Source organism: Papaver somniferum, chromosome 8, assembly GCF_003573695.1.
Source record: "Papaver somniferum cultivar HN1 chromosome 8, ASM357369v1, whole genome shotgun sequence".
NCBI lineage: Eukaryota > Viridiplantae > Streptophyta > Magnoliopsida > Ranunculales > Papaveraceae > Papaver > Papaver somniferum.
Window position 1 is genome coordinate 22,752,239 of NC_039365.1, and position 17,131 is coordinate 22,769,369.

A 17,131-nucleotide genomic window follows, 5' to 3' on the forward strand; every position below is an offset into this window, starting at 1 on the left:
TGCTCCAACTTGAGGGGGGGTATTAGCCAAATATATCTCACGTATATTTGGCAATGTGTTGTATATAATATCTTACCTAGTTTAGGATATATATTGTGCATATCTTGTATATTATCTTGCCTAGCTTAAGAGATCTTGTTTTGATGATGGATTATTTTCTAGCACTAGACTTATTTATATAGTAAACGTTTCTTTGTAAATGAAGAAAGAAACAAATCAAAAAAAACAAAAGATTGTGTTCTTCATATTCTAGTAGTTCCACAAACCTTCAGTTGGATTCCGGAAAATGTAACTGATCCGGTTTTATTCAATCATCAACTAGGTATTTTAATGAATAATCTCGAGTCTAATGCTACGTTGAAATCGTCTAAGTTTGAAGTTGATTCAATTGAGTATAATGACTTCAGTAATATATACGGGATAGTTGAATGTACTCGAGATTTATCAAGAGATTCTTGTACATCTTTCTTGCAAGATATGATTAGTAGAATTCCTGGTTATCTTAATGGATTAAGAGGAGGACATATATATACTCAAAGTTGTTTTCTCAGATATTATGATCATTTATTCTACGAACTAGTACCACCACCACCACCATCAGGTCCATCACCGTCTGATTTTGGAAAAGGTATTAATCATATACGTGCGCTGGTATTTTCCTTTTGTGTTTTAAGCTAGGATTTGTTTTCTACTCACGTAAAAAGCTTGAGCTTGCTCGAATTTGGTAACAGTGACAGATCCGTTGCCTGGGCCGAAACCGTCACCCAATACTGTTGCAGTTGCTGTTCCTGTGGTTGTTGGAGTTTTGTTGATATTAGTAGTGTGTTTTTACTTCTCAAGGAGAAAGAGAAGGGTGACAAATAAATTTGATATTCCGGGTAAGCTTTTCAGTTTTTGGTTTGATGTTGATTTTCTTGTCATAATATACATATCAAGCCGCCGATTGTAATTACGCAAAGTTTTTATATTTCTGTAGCTTCCACGGATCCAATCGAAAATCAAGACTCTTTGCAGTTCGACTTGGTTACAATTAGAAATGCTACAGATGAGTTCTCTGATGCTAACAAGCTTGGCGAGGGTGGTTTTGGTGTAGTCTACAAGGTAAGAATTAGGCTCCATTACAAATAAAATCAAAAGTTTATAAGCGGGGAAATATATCTTAAATCTGTCTAAACATTTAGAGGGTAGGCTTCAAAATGGGCAAGAAATAGCGGTGAAGCGTCTCTCTGTGAATTCAGGACAAGGTTTGCAGGAATTCAAGAATGAGGTGGTTTTGCTAAATAAGCTTCAACATAGAAATCTTGTCAGACTTTTGGGTTTTTGTTTCCAAGGACATGAGCAGATACTCATCTACGAACATGTATCCAATGGAAGTCTCGACAAGTATCTATTTGGTATATGTGTGTGCCCCGTACCTCCCATTTGTTGTGATAATTACATATTTGCTCATGATGTTGCAACTTCCAGCTTATAATGTGCAGTTACCGAAAGAAAAGTTCTTTTGGATTGGGAAAAGCGCTACAAAATCATAGGAGGGATTGCCAGGGGACTTCTATATCTTCACGAAGATTTTCGGCTTAGAATTATTCACAGAGATCTCAAAGCAGGTAATATTTTGTTAGCCGAGGAAATGGAAGCGAAAATTGCAGACTTTGGCATGGCTAAGCTTTTCGAAATCGATCAAACACAGGGTAACACAAGTAGAATTGCCGGAACATAGTGAGTATACTATATTCCTATGGTTTATATGTAAGATTTGTGTCTGTTTGGTAAACAACTGACCGCACCGTCTACAGTGGTTACATGGCCCCAGAATATGTATTGCATGGACTATTTTCTGTGAAGTCAGATGTTTATAGTTTTGGGGTTTTGCTCTTGGAAATCGTAAGCGGACGAAATATTTCCAGTTTCTATGAGTCAGCTTCATCACCAGACCTTCTAAGCTATGTAAGTATGAACTTGTATGACGAAGTACTCCGTCTCTGTAGGATCGAGCAAGAGAGAGGAGAGCACACGCGGAAGCAAATAAACGATTACATTGATAATCAGTTTGGTGTACAATTCTTATGGCTCAATAGCCTACTTATAGTCTCACAAACTTGACAATCACCCAAAATACTTTCCTAATAAAAACAAACTCTAAATAAAGCACACTTCTAGAAACACAAAGAAACTCTAAACATAGTAAAACTCTAATCACAGCAACCGACACAACTTGCTTCTCAAGTTAGCTCCAACTTCTAAATATCGCACAGTGTGTCAACAACGTATGTTGATCCACGAGCCAAATCACCATATCTTGGTTTAACTTCCAATATCCTACCTTGGTTCAACGAGAATTCTGTAACCCTCTTCTTCCATTGATAAACGTTAACACGTTCTTGTCTTTTCTCATACCAGAATTTCGTTTTCATTATCAAACTCAATTCACAAATCAATCTTCTTCACAACAATCATCAAACACTCACTTCGTACTGCTATCATACCATAACAATAATCACAAACTTCTTTCACGTTCTTCTTCATCGCAGCGGAACACCATCTTTAACAAATCCTTAACAAGCTAGAAACACCTCGTTGTGCTCTATATAACTTGCTAACCAAACACAAAAAACTCATCACCGAGCATTGTAGCTCAACTTCAACTCTTGTTTACCCACTTCACTCGCAGGATTTCCACTAGAGCTGGCAAACGGGCGGGCCGGGGCTGGCTTGTGATCAACCCGCGGGTTACGGGTTAATACAAGCCTAAGCTTGCGGGTTGAAATTCTTCACGGGTGGTCATTTCTCCAACCCGCGCCCGTCCCGGGTAAAGCTTGTGGGTTCACGGGGGCTCACGGGTTAGCTGGTTTTTGTTGAGTCAACTCGCCAGAAATCGATTTCTGGGCTATTTCCGGCCACATTCAGGCCATCTAAAGCTCCTTCCCAACCTAAGTACTTAACTTAACATTCATCATTTCATCTAATTCATTTGATATTTCGATTCAAAAACTCAAAATTGCAAAACTAAACTACTTTTGCATTCAAAGGATTAAAGGAACACAAATACTGGTCATTAGTAGTTTAATACTTTAGTTACAGTACTTCATCAGTTCATGATGATATTTTCAACAAAGAAAAAAAACCTCTGAGACTGTAGCAATACCATTGTTTGTAATTTGTATCACCAAGTGCGACAATAAAGATATTAATAACCACTTCCTGCACAAAATATATATTGTGTGGTTAATCAAAAAAAGTGTTAATTATCCAAAAAAAACATAACCAATCTCTTTTCTATGCAATATTTGGAGACACTGGTAAGTGATAAATAACTGTTTGTCCAAAAAACATTCTCATATTCCATGTCTATCTTTGAGTTGCTCCAACTATTCAATATGAATCTGTAATTTCAAGAAAAAATAAACCAAAAAAAGAAAAGATTCGAGTCAAAAACATGGAATTTGCATAATTACCCCGCTTTATATTGAAGAAGTACGCATACTAATTAGACGCATAAGAACTTACTTCCTCCACATCCTCCACTGCCCCATCCTCCACTGCATCAGGTTCAAATCCTAATACATCTTCTTCAATAATCCCATTGTTCTCATCCATATCTTCTTTTCCTACATGGATAAAAACAACCAATGTTATATATAAGATTTAGACATTCAACTAAAAAAATATTATTGATTTGCTTACCAATTCCATATTCCCAATCACGAGTTGTTATCATCGCCTCAGCATTTTCAGGTAATAAGGAACTGCGAAATCGATCAATTACCCTTCCTCCAATGCTAAATGCAGATTCTGAAGCGACAGTTGAAATAGGAATTGACAAAATATCCCCTGCTATTCTTGAAAGTACCGGAAATCGTTGTTCATGGTTCTTCCAATAGTTTAGAATGTCGAGTGGTGAATTTAGACAACCCCTGTACGACTCGCCAAGATATTCATCTAACTCTGACAAGTCAGTAAGTACATCACCACGACGTTCCTATGTTGCAACATATTCCTGCATGAAACAACCTAGAAGTGAGTGAACTATGAATATATGAGTCTTAAAAGTCTTAGAAACAAGCTAAAACCATCACATACTACATCCACAGCTGACAGTAATTCAAAAGACAAATAGTATTCTACTACAAGGTTTTTAAGATGAAAAGCAATAATTCAAAAGACTAAAATCTTCGCAATATAACTGGGCACCACTAACATGAATTAGAGTTAAGTAAGCTTTAAAATTACCTGAAAAAAATCACTCCCTTCTTCGGCAGCAGAATTCCCACCATTTTGAATACCCAAATTCTGAGTTGCACAACTATTGGAAGCTCTTGAACTTGACAAGGTGTAATACTCATTAAAAAGTGTTGTCATATTACTATGCACTTTATTAACTTCATGTTCTAATTCTCTCACCTCAGGATACAACTTGGAGTAAGTAAATTTCATAAAATTCATTTTCGATCTAGGATCTAACACAACTGCCATAGCCAATATAGAACTCAACTCCTTCCAATAACTATCAAATTTTGGTTGCATCTCTTTTACCATGTTCCTAATGAATTCAATATCATTTCTGCTTTCTTTCTTTAGTAACACCTGAACTTGACAAATTCTTTCAGTATAAAGATTGGAAGTAGGATACTTACTACCAGAAAATATCTTTGTGAGATCATGAAACACCTTGAGAAACTTTGTGACTACTTCAATTTGTTCCCATTCTTCATCAGTTGGACAGTCTTCGTAGTCTGAATCTACCAACTTCAAATGAGAGAAAACTGGCTTATACAGGATACAACTATCTAACATAAGATAAGTTTAATTCCACCTGTATAAAACAAACATTCAATGAGTATATAATAAACATTAATACAATTATCTAACTTTATAAGTTATAACAGAATAGAAGTGGAATCCCACCTTGTCTTTACGTCTTGACGAATACCCCTTTTTATTCCAGACATTCCTAAAGTATCAACAATGTCCAAGAACTTTTGTTTTCTTACTTGGGACTTTTTAAGGGACTTCACTGACGCTCTTATCTTAAGCACGGCTGGATCAATCTTCTTAAGTCCTTCTTTTACAATAAGATCTAAGATATGAGCACAACAACGCACATGAAAGAATTTTCCATCGTTCAACAAGATCTTCTTTGCAACAAGTCTACTCTTCATAATTCCAGCACAAGCTCCGTTATTTGCAGCATTATCCAAGGTGATGTTGGATACCTTGTCTTCAATTCCCCAATCTTCTATCATAGCAAATAACTTAGCAGAAAGGTGTTCACCTGTTTTGAGGTAGTAGAAAGGAGAAAAGTTAACATGAATTTATATTGAAGATAAAGAAATAAAAGTAAGTGCTTTACCTGTATGAGGTGGTGGAAGAGGACAAAAATTCAGAAGCTTCTTTTGCAACACCCAATCTTGATCAAGATAGTGCGCAGTTAAGCTTATATATCCAGTAGTTGTTACAGAAGTCCACATGTCTGATGTTAGACATATCCTACCTGTAAGGGTGAGTCATACACATTAGCACATCATATTAATCAATTACTCATACATAAAGGTATAAACAAAACATATGGGTCATTAGGATTTTAAATTTTGAATCATACCTGGAGCAAGTTTCAATCTGTTGCGAATAACTTCTTTTTGTGCTTTATGTTTCTTTACTACATAGGCTTTCCCAGTATTCCTTGATATTGGTTTAGCATCCTCATTTAAATAAGTACATATATCCCTAAATTCTTTCCACTCCACCAAAGCAAATGGAACATTTCTTGCAATGAGTAATGCTGAAAACAGATCTCGTAATTTCATCTGATCAACTTTGCGCACGCGGGTAGACAACTGGCCATTGTTTGCAGATAATATCATCTGCCCTACGTCCATAGACTGACGGTTAGGGCACTTATGCCTTTTCATGGCTGAGGTTCCACCTTTTTGGCTTTCATATTTATATCCTACATTACAAGCCTTGCACACTCCCTTCTGTGTTCCATCTTTATATTTAACGAGTTTAAAAAATTCCCAAACTTGGGATCTAAGTTTATTTTTCTTTCCACGTGAAACTGGTGCAGGACAGGAAGGTGCACAACCAACATTTGGATCCTCATTCACAGAATCTAGCATCTCAATATCATCATCCTCACCATCACTAGTCATAACATCATTATAATGGTCTTGTAACTCTTGTTCTTGTACACTTGACATACTGGAATGTATGGAGCCACAAAGAACAGGTAAAAGAGTCATTCAGAAACGTGAAAAATGCATAAACAAAAAATATAAGCAAAACATCTCATTTGCAAATTACAAGTAACAAGGTACATCATACATGTAAAGAAATTCCAACAAAACTATTACAATACATGTATTTGCAAGTAACCTAAAAACAATAGCACAAAATTAGAGCTAAACACATCAGAGAGAGTGACTAATTAGAGCTAATTGAAAATCACCAAATACCAATGCTTCTGCACCCCTAATTTGCTAGTATCCAATTCACTCTAAGTGCTAGATTCGAAATTCAACAAGTTTAACATTTATTACAAACAGAAACAAGTATCATTCTTGCAAGTTGCATCTAACTAACAAATCCCCTAAATCTCTGTAAAAAATAATAATGAGTAATGATACAAATATGAAACAAACAACATAAAAAATCCAAGTAAAAAAACCCTTTTTTTGTTTTTTTCTTTTTGTGGAAAGATTGAGCAAATATATTGAAAATGTATAGCTGGAATGTTGCTGGATTGAAAGAGGCAATATTACGAACACCTTATGTGCCTGAATACGTTATTCTCTTGTAAAAAGTACTAATACTAAAAGATTCACATAGTCCCAGTACAAGAAGAATCACGTAAATAAAACATCAACAGATTAGATTAGCAATAATCAATCATTCATCAAAATAACAAGATATTCAGTCAAAGAAAATTAACCTACGTTTTAATGGAGTGATTCACGTACCATCTAGGATTCAGCTTGCAGTATGAGAAAAATGGAGAGCGTAACAGCAGCAATCGCGAGAGGGAAAGTCCAGTGAAGATAATTCAGGATCAGGCGATGGCCGCTGGCTGCAGTGCAGAGTGCAGACGGAGAAAAAGAAAAAAAAAAAGATAAGATTAAGCTAGGGTTTTATCCTTTTATACCTAAAAGACACGTATAGATGGGACTCATGGGAGGGGACACACGTCATAAGCATAGGAATAGCGGGTTTGCGGGTCTAACCCGCGGGTTTGCGGTCCAGGACGGGTATACCCGTTTATTCACAAGTCGGCATTTTCCCAACCCTAACCCGGTTTGTTTAGAAACCAGCCAAACCGGGTGCGGGTTTTTACGGGACGGGACGGGCGAACCCGCGGGTTTTGGGCTTGTTTGCCAGCTCTAATTTCCACTCAACACTTTAAATTCCACACTGGAATTACTTCACGACTCTATCCAAATCCCCATTGGGATTGCTTCACATAACTCTAGCCCAATCCCCACTAGGATTGCTTAACACAACACTTAGCCAAATCCCCCACACTGGATTTGCTTCACTTCTCACGATCACAACCTTGTGACGTCTCTTCTCTTCAATCTCTCATCACCACCTGGTGATTACTTCTCTTTCTTCATAACATTGTTGTTGTTTCTTCTTCTCTTGTTCCAGTCACACTATTGTTGCGAAATCTTCACACTTCTTTGTTCTTAAAATTCTCTCACAATCTTTCTTTTGTTACGATTCTTCCACAAGCAATAGCTAACACAAAGTCTGCCACACTTTGTAAGACTACCAAGTTTCTGCCACAAACTCTTCAATCACCATGTTTGAGCTTAATATGATACCATCCTCCCTTAAGCTCAAACATAACCACCCAACATACTTTTTCATTCTAAGTTTCTGAATTCTAGTCAACTTAATCAAACCGTACCAGTCCTTTTTTACTAAAATTCCTTTGATCCGCCATCAAACTGTACCAATCCTTTTTTACTGCATTACAAGCTTTGATCCTCCATCCTCATTGATTTCGAATTCATGACTTAACCCTTTAAACACCACTCACCCAAAAACATATTCACCTTCCAAAATCAACCAATGCTCTGCCACAGCAACCCTTACTTAAACTACCTCAACGATCATCAACACACAAAAAACTGCTTTCTGCAACGTCTCTGCCAGAAACTATCACACGTTTTTGGTTGTCATCTTATGTTATTCCAACTGTCACAAACTGTGACACTTTCTTCTATAACTATTTGCTGTAACAAACTTCTATAACAATTCTTCTGTAGCACTTAACTGTAACATCCTTTTGTCATACTACTGTAACAATTATTTTGTAACGATTCTGTAACTTCCAATAACACGTACCTTGTGACCATCTTGGCTACGGGTTCTACCTTATACCTGCGAAATCTTCCCTGTTTTTGCTCTCGATTCCATCTTCTCCTATCCACCAACGTTATCACAACTCCATTAACGCGACACCAACAGTAGCATCTCTTTAATCAAGTTTTCATCACTTCTTGCTCTTCCACAGACACAAATATATGGCAACAATCTTCTTTCACCAGTTACTGCCATGAACCATCTTCTCTAATCCCTTGAACCTCTCCGAAAGCAAGATACAGTGGTTGAAATCATGCTTTACATCTCTGTTTCTCACGCAACAGGGAAACAAACAGATCAACCCCACCTTGTTTTTCTACCGTATACTACTAACTTACCGGCAAACACTATTCAGAGCTATCTTCAATCACCAAGAACCATCAAACACCAGCAGCAATACTATTAGGGTTGTGAAACCCTAACATCGATCTTCGACAACAGCACTACGTACCGTGAATAGACGTAACTCTCAATCCCGTCAACAACAGCAGCAACAACTCTTATTATCATCACAACTTTGAGCAACTTTTTTTTTTTTCTTTTGAAACCCTAAAACAAGAAACACCAACGCAGCAACAAGCCTTCAACTTCCTTCTTCTTCTTTAACTCGTCAAAACTTTGCGCAACATCTCTTTGAACAATTCTCTACCACCGAGCAACAAAAACCATCTCTAACTGTTACTCCTTCTCCTCTCCCTTCCTCTCACCTTGTTTTGATACCAAATGTAGGATCGAGTAAGAGAAAGGAGAGCACATGTGGAAGCAAATAAACGATTACATTAATAATCAGTTTGGTGTACAATTCTTATGGCTCAATAGCCTACTTATAGTCTCACTGTCACAAACTTGACAATCACTCAAAATACTTTCCTAATAAAAATAAACTCTAAATAAAACACACTTCTAGAAACACAAAAAAATTCTAAACATGGTAAAACTCTAAACACAGTAACCGACACAACTTGTTTCTCAAGTTAGCTCCAATTTCTAAATATCGCACAGTGTGTCAACAGCGTATGTTGATCCACTTGGACTGGATCAACATCATATGTTGATCCATTTGGACTAGATCAACATCATATGTTGATCCACGAACCAAATCACTGTATCTCGATTTAACTTCCAAAATAAGAAATTAAGATAGAGTGGAACGAATACCCCTTTCAGTCTATTATTAACCTTGTCGCATTTCCTAAACACAGGCATGGAAAATTGGAGAGAAGGCACAGCTTTGGAGCTGATGGATCCAATTTTATCCCAAATGTTTTCGCGAAATGAAGTGATTAGAAGTATACACATTGGATTATTATGTGTGCAAGATAATATCGAAGATAGGCCCACCATGTCTTCAGTTGTTTTGATGCTCAGTAGCTACTCAATCACTCTAGCATCTCCTTCACAGCCTGCATATTTTGCAGGAAGCGTAATTGGGTTGAATATGCCCAACTCTTTAGAACAATCTAAGAGCAGCTCAAAACCATATTCTGTAAACGACATTTCTGTTAGCGAGACATACCCAAGATAACTGTGGTCTATAATTACCCCTTGCGTGTCTCGTAAATTTGTGTGAGAAAAATTCCCACACCTTTTCTTTTGCCAACGATTGATAAATGTAATTACATTTCGAAAATAGTTTATCTATGGTTTGTTTCATTTTCATTTTCTGGCATCGATTATTTATTTATTTCAAGGACGGACCCAGAAAATTTCATTGGCTAGGGCTGCATGCAAGTTCTGGCAAGGCGCCGAAGGCCGCCAATTTTTTTTTTGCGGTATGTCTATGAGAGTGGTTATAGTTGCGCGATAAGGCATAACTAAATTGGAGTTCACAAGAACATAACATCCTAGATTGACAAGCTAAAACAAAATATGAATATAGGAAGGACTATCAGAGTCCTCATGATTCTTGTTTTTTGGACAGACAGTGTGATCCGGTTAAATTAAGCAAGGCTCAAAGATATTTGGAATACAAATTTGGTACTCTATTTCTATTTGATATGGCAAAAGGAATTTTAAGCCCCACTGCTATGGGAATAACTTTTCCAGATTCTAAGCAAGAGTTTATGGAGATGATTGTCCATGGAATTCAACTTCATGTTGATGTTCTAAGAAACCAAAATGGTGAAGGGGAAGAGGCGGATTCTCGTGGTATTTCTATTCCAGCAACCGTTTCTCCTAATCTTGTGCATGAGTCTCATGGATTGGATCAATTGGAAGAAGAGGCAAATTCCTCTTCTTCGGATCCGTCAATTCCACCTGGATTCGAAACATATAATCGTTTCCAAGGGATTGAAGAAGATCAGGAGGTTGCTTCAAAAATCTCCGACATCAACACCACCAAACCAGCATTGTCTGAGCCATTTCAAGAAGCCAACACTAGGGTGCACAGAAAAAAGAAATGCTCTTCGAACCCCCTTACTAGTCCTAGTAAGATCTCAGCGGGTAATCTCATGGAGTTTGGTTCTATAATGGGCTAAGTTTTCCCTCTTCGAAGGATCGTAATGAAATTTTTAGTGGCGTGGCAAAAAATCAGAAGGATTTTACATGGAAGATGTAGATGAAAATCTTACTTAAATGTAGCTTGCACTCTTGATTTAGTTCGCAAGTAATTTGGTTGCTTGGTTTTTAAGGTTTGTCTATAGGTCTTTGTTGCTTCTTGTATATTCCTGAAATTTTTCGTTTTGGTTGGAGTTGTTTTCCCCTTATTTTGGTGTCTTCGCTTGCGTACTACTTGTGTGTTTTTTAATACAATTCTTTTTGATCGATCAAAAAAAAAAAAAGAAGGAAGGACTATCAAAGTTTAAGTTCTGCATCACTTACAATCTTTCTCAAAGAACATAATTTTAATGAACTTAACACATAATTTTCATTGGGCTTATTCACTGATAGTGATACCTAATTTGGCATGGGCTTAATATGGTTGGGCTATTTTATGTCTATCTGTTGGGCTAATTGTAAAATTCCACGGGATGTATATACTAAATCTTTTTGAAACCTGTTTTGAGGTGTACTTAATTTTTTTTTAGGCATACTTATTCATTATACCATTTAGGGTGAGTTTATAAAGTTAGTGCAATTATCTATATATCCTTAAACAATTTAAATTACTAGAACGCCCTTATCCTCAAAATCCTAAAATCAAAAATCAAAATAAACTTTAAACTCAAGCATCTTGGACTCCAATTCAATTAAGAAATTGATCAAGCAAAGCAAACACGAATCGAAGTGAGCGATATTGGAGTGCGAAATTCAAATCTCATTGCTCTTAGATGTATTTTAGAATGTATGTGCAACAAATCCATCTTGTTTTTGATTGATTTTATTTTGTTTGATCGATAGAATATGATTTCAAAGATGAAATTAGGGTTTTCAGAAGATCAGTTCGGCTGATCTTGGAGTATCAATTTTGAGCCGAACCTAGTGTATGATTTAGAGAAACACTATGTTCGGCTAATGCGACTTTGCTAAATTTTGTTCGAATCAGCCGAACCTAAATTTGTCAGTTTCAGAGTGAAGTTCGGCTGACGACTTTTCAGTCGAACCTCAGTTTTTTAAAAATATACCTAGGTTTGGCTGAAAAGTTATCAGCCGAACTGTTCATCTGGTCAGTAGATATGGGTTTTAAAAATTCATTTTTTTGACAGATTCAACTTATAAAAAGAAATTAAACCTCGTATAGAATTCTACCTCTGATTTGAATCACCCATTTTGGTCACTTCTAATCACTACAATCTCAAAATTCAAAAAAGTTTTTTTTTCACTTCTTCTTCTTCCTCCTCTCAAAAATCCCAACTCTCTCACATAAATTTGATTTATCTACTAATTCACCACTAATAATTTTATTTTTAATCAATCCTTAAAATTTCTAACTAATCAAATCTAATCATAATCATTAACACTAATTATGTAAGGGTAGTTATGTCATTATCAAAAATGATGGATAAGGGGTGATGTTGTATTTAATTAGTGACCCTATTTTGACATTATTTAGTATGCCTCAAAAAAAATTCAATATACCTCAAAACAGGTTTCATTTTTTTCTAACCAAATTAAGGGACGGGCTATAACCCGGATTAGCCCCTTGCTAGACCCGTCCCTGATTTATTTATATTTTTTTTTAACTAAAAGTTTTTATTGATGGTACAGGAAGCACATGCAAAGGGAAAACAGAAATACGAGAAAGAAGGCACTATCAAGTGCACACATGTGGAGGGAAAAAGAGAGTCAAAGTATCAAACCACCATAAAAACTCAAGAGAACAAATTTAAATCACAGGCAAAAAAAACTTCAGCAATGATCTTCACAATATTATGTTTCACACCAGCATGAACTTCTGTTACATATGCATTATTACAATTTGCATCTATTGCATCTATAGCAATTTGAAGGACAATGTTTTATGATCTGTAATACAAAGTGATGAACTATAATAAGCTAGGAACTTCCATCACTCATAACCTAATAACTGGAATAGCTCGAAGGCCAGTGGCCTTTGCTAACGTAAACCCAAATTCTTCCTCCATATCTAAATTCTCTGGTTTCAACCCATTTTCAAGTTCCCAGTCAAATGATTGTAAAAGCAAACCCAGAACTAAGTGTACCATCCTATGTGCTAATGGTAAACCGGGGCAGATTCGACGACCTGATCCAAATGGAATTAATTCAAAATCTTGACCTTTATAATCGGATTTCAAATCTAAAAACCTTTCGGGGCTGAAACAAGTTGGGTCCTTCCATAAGGCAGGATCTCGTCCAATTGCCCATACGTTGACTAGGACTTGGGCACCTTTAGGGACAACGAAATCATGAATTTCAACGTTGTTCTCTGCTTTATGAGGAACTAAAAATGGAACTGGTGGGTGAAGTCGCAACGTTTCTTTGACAACCGCTTGCAAGTAAGGTAGCCGAATGATATCTGATTCCTCAATCGGCTGGTCTTTCCCTAAAATGTCCGAAAGCTCTTGTTGAGCTTTTGTCATCTTAGATGGGTTATGGAGTAATTCCGCCATTGCCCATTCTACAGTTGACGAGGTAGTATCCGTACCAGCAGCAAAGAAGTCCTGATTGATACATGAACCAATGTATTTAATTGAATACATAGCCAAACACCAGTGGTGCAGCCAGAAATTAATATCAAGGGGCTAAGAAAACATTTATAAAACTAAGAGATTTTAGTGGACTAAATTTAAATATTTAGTGGGCTAAACCAGAAATATAAGATAAAATAAAAGATTTTTTTTCATAATTTTGAAGATTTTAACGGGCCAGAGCCATTGTTAGTCAACTGTAGGATCCATCCCTGCCAAACACTAAACACTACCATTTTAATCAAAAAGTCATAGAGATGCGTACGATAAAAAAACGTTGTCACAAATTTGATGGCACAAAACTAAATGCATACAGCCGAACCTCGATAAACGAATGTTCGATAAATGAATAACCTCGTTTAATGAATAATTTTTTCCTTTCTCGATTTGGATCAAAGGGATAAATGAATAACTTCACTTTATGCATTAATGAATAAAAAAAATTGAATCTTTAAAGGCCATATAGAAATATAAACGAATAACCACTAAATTTCATATAAATATATATATGTGAATAAACCAATATACATAATTAGTAAATTTTACATAAAAATATATGTAGAATTAAACTAAAATGTGAAGTTAATTCTTTATCTATGGTTGATTGTTTTTTTCTTCCACCCAAACCAAAATGCACCGGATACTTAATTTTATGTAATGCTTGTATAATTTCTGAAATATTTTGCTCATGTTGTAGCAAGTAATTTTTTATGGTGATCATCGCTTGAAAGACATCTTTGAATGACATATTTGGCACGATGCTACTATCGTTTAGTTCAGGATCATTCTCATCATATATTACTGACTCTATAATTTCTTCGTCTGTTGGAGATTCAATAATTGCATCATTTTCGTTAGAATAGTTTAAAAGATGTTCGACGTCCAACACATTTCATAACGTAAACTAAAAATGACACCAGTTAATCCTTGGTTGCTTCTTCTATGACCATTGAATTATGGGAAGAATTTTGACCAGTACCCTTTAGGTAAATTTGTACATATTTTCTTATACATTTTAACTTCTTAATTAAAAATAAAATACCGTCTAAATAAATAAATATTTATTTATCAATAAATAAATAATCCAGCTAAACGAATATTTTTTCTTCATGCAGATGACATTCATTTATCGAGGTTTAAGTGTAATAACAAAACACATAGAGAAATTAATTATACATGAAGCCAGACCATGTATTATATTGAAACCGAGGGAATAGTTAGTACTGACCTTAAATAAACCTTTTATTTCATGATGTTGAAGTTGAATTCCATTGTCATGGGATGGATCAAGAATCATATCTAGCAAGTCACCTTTCCCCTCTCTAGAATGTAGTGTCAACAACTTCTGTTGTATAATCTTCTCAAATATCTCATCCAATACTCCAAAATGCTTACTCATACCACGTCTCACACCTTGCAAATCCATGAATCTAATCACTGGAAAATAATCAGACAAATTCGGTTTTCCTGCTTCCAACATTGCTCCTCTAACAGCATCTTTAAAAACACAAACAGAATCTGAACCAAAACCATCAGCTAAATCAATTGAAAAGAAACTATTTGATATCAAATTAAGAACAATAGTAAAAGCAGCTTGACCGATATTAATCACAGAACCAGCGTTTGCATTGCGGCGAACGTAGGAAACAAGTTCCTCTAACTTTTGGTGCCTCAGGCTTTGATTTGAATCAAGTTTTTGAGTAGTGAAAATATGTGAATTGGTCAACTTTCTAAGAGTTCTCCACTGAGGCGTAGGAGGTAACCAGACTATTGAAGATTCATGGTGATTGAACACCGTAACCGCGTCTATTACGGTGCGACTAGAAAACGATTGATCATGTTTTTGTAAAACTTCTTTGGCTGTAGTTGAAGATGAGATGACGATTGTTGTTAAGGAACCGAGTTTTAGTGACATCAAGGGTCCGTAGATTTGAGCTAATTGAGTGAGTGACTCGTGAGGCTTCTTTCCGAGTTTGAAAAGATTTCCAAAGATGGGCAGTGGAGCTGGACCAGGTGGGAGATTTGTGGGTGAAGATTTAGTAATCCATGAAAATATTTTGAGAAGTGATACAGGAAGTAGGATTAACAGAAGAAGATTCAAGTACTCCATTTCTTTTGCTCTCTCTTGAAACCTCAAGTTCCAATAATGCAATAATATTCAGATACGTAGTACCGTGGACCTAAAGTGCATTTTTTTATGGGAATATATAATATTTGATCTATGTACGATAAGATATGCAGTGTACGCACATGGCCTTATATTCCCCACATGCAGACTTCTTGAATGTAGAGCGTTAGTTGTTACTGTGAGGGCAAGTACTACAGACGAAATGATAGACTTGAGCTTTTGAGTACAGTGTACCAGGTGAAAACGACCTACAGATATGGCATTGCTATAGAACGGCTTTCTTGTCTTATAAATTTTTTTAGCATGCCTCGGAACCAATGTAGTCAGTATCGGCCGATATATCGTCGAAATATCGGATATCGTTCTGGAGCGATACGAGAAGCAATATATCGGCGATACGATATTTGCCCAAAAATATCGGTCGATATGAGCCGATACGAAATATTCACGATAATTCGATATTGGTTTTTTCAGTCGTTTTAAGTAAAGATCAAGGGTATTTTAGGGTTTCTATAAAAGGAAAGGGATAAATCCCTAAAACTCGATCCAAAATGAAGTGTTCTTCGGCCGAAAAACAGAAGTGAAAGGAAAAGCGACCGCATTCTTCAGAAATTTAGTTCAACAAATCATGTTCTTCTTCTCAATATAAGTTTAGGTAGTGAACTTTAAAGTTATTGAAGTTATTCTTTTGTGTTTTTGATAAAATTGATGGTATCTATTATATCTTAACAGAAAATGTGTGAAGAAAATGTCTTCTATAAAATTATAGTTCTAAAATTTGAAACCGATATTACACCGATATTTCAACGATAATATTCCCAATATAATGTCGTACCAGTGTATCGGTCCCGGCCGAGATAAACCGATATCCGATATTAACTACATTGCTCCAAACAAATTGGTAGCCCCGTCTGTAACGATCTTAAACCGCGCCGAAAGTTAATTGGCGTTCACTTGATTTAATTCAACAAAACGCTAATAATTTGTTTATTAATAATTTGGTTTGGAAGAGAGCCAATGAAAGTCAGCTACAATTTTTTGATCGGTAAATAAGGGTTTTATTGAAAGGGGCGGACACCAGCTGCAACGAAAGATACAAATTTCCGATCAAAGGCGGACACTGAATCCATCCTTAAGAAAGACAAGAAAAAAAAAACAAAATACTACACCTCAAACAAGAAACTAACATGACGGTGACTTGTTGTAAGACAAAGTTTTGAAATCTTGGCAATGCCACATTGTCTGTCACCCTGTTTTAACTTAACTTGCGGCCATTGTTTGTGTCTTAATCACACTGTAGTAGCATAAAATCGCACATTATATTCAAGAGTGAAACTACTAAACTAAACCAAAGTGAAGATGCATGAACAAATATGAACACAAAGATATACGTGGTTCGGTATGATTATCTACGTCCACGGAATGAAAGGAGTGATTAATATTACTTCAAGTTTGGTTACAAGTGATGAACTCTCACAATAATAACTTCTTTTCTCTCTAAGTGTGAATTTTCTCTCCTTTAAAACCTGCCTCTCACTCTCTAGATGCCCTTATA

The 17,131-nt window shown here is 36.0% G+C and overlaps 2 protein-coding genes across 2 annotated transcripts; one reads left to right on the forward strand and one right to left on the reverse strand.

Moving 5' to 3' along the window:
* The first annotated feature begins 330 nt into the window (after positions 1-330).
* LOC113305258 (cysteine-rich receptor-like protein kinase 10) lies at positions 331-10,838 on the forward strand. Its single transcript, XM_026554335.1, has 8 exons — positions 331-628; positions 732-878; positions 977-1,101; positions 1,184-1,394; positions 1,482-1,719; positions 1,797-1,951; positions 9,564-9,862; positions 10,287-10,838. Exons 1-8 carry the CDS (start codon positions 331-333, stop codon positions 10,836-10,838), a joined length of 2,025 nt encoding a protein of 674 aa, XP_026410120.1.
* Positions 10,839-12,777: 1,939 nt separating this feature from the next.
* Positions 12,778-15,591, reverse strand: LOC113306893 (geraniol 8-hydroxylase-like). The gene is made up of 2 exons (XM_026555814.1): positions 14,677-15,591; positions 12,778-13,421 (listed from the first exon to the last, which is right to left on the reverse strand). The coding sequence occupies exons 1-2, from the start codon at positions 15,556-15,558 to the stop codon at positions 12,813-12,815; spliced, it is 1,491 nt and encodes a 496-aa protein (XP_026411599.1). The 5' UTR covers positions 15,559-15,591; the 3' UTR covers positions 12,778-12,812.
* Positions 15,592-17,131: the final 1,540 nt, after the last annotated feature.

Coding starts and splice junctions, on each gene's coding strand:
- LOC113306893 (XM_026555814.1), bottom strand. CDS start 15,558: ATGGAGTACTTGAATCTTCTTCTGTTAATCCTACTTCCTGTATCACTT. Junction 13,422..14,676: donor AAATAAAAGGTTTATTTAAG/GTCAGTACTAAC, acceptor TGTATCAATCAG/GACTTCTTTGCTGCTGGTAC.
- LOC113305258 (XM_026554335.1), top strand. CDS start 331: ATGAATAATCTCGAGTCTAATGCTACGTTGAAATCGTCTAAGTTTGAA. Junction 1,720..1,796: donor AGTAGAATTGCCGGAACATA/GTGAGTATACTA, acceptor CACCGTCTACAG/TGGTTACATGGCCCCAGAAT. Junction 9,863..10,286: donor ATTCTGTAAACGACATTTCT/GTTAGCGAGACA, acceptor TTGGACAGACAG/TGTGATCCGGTTAAATTAAG.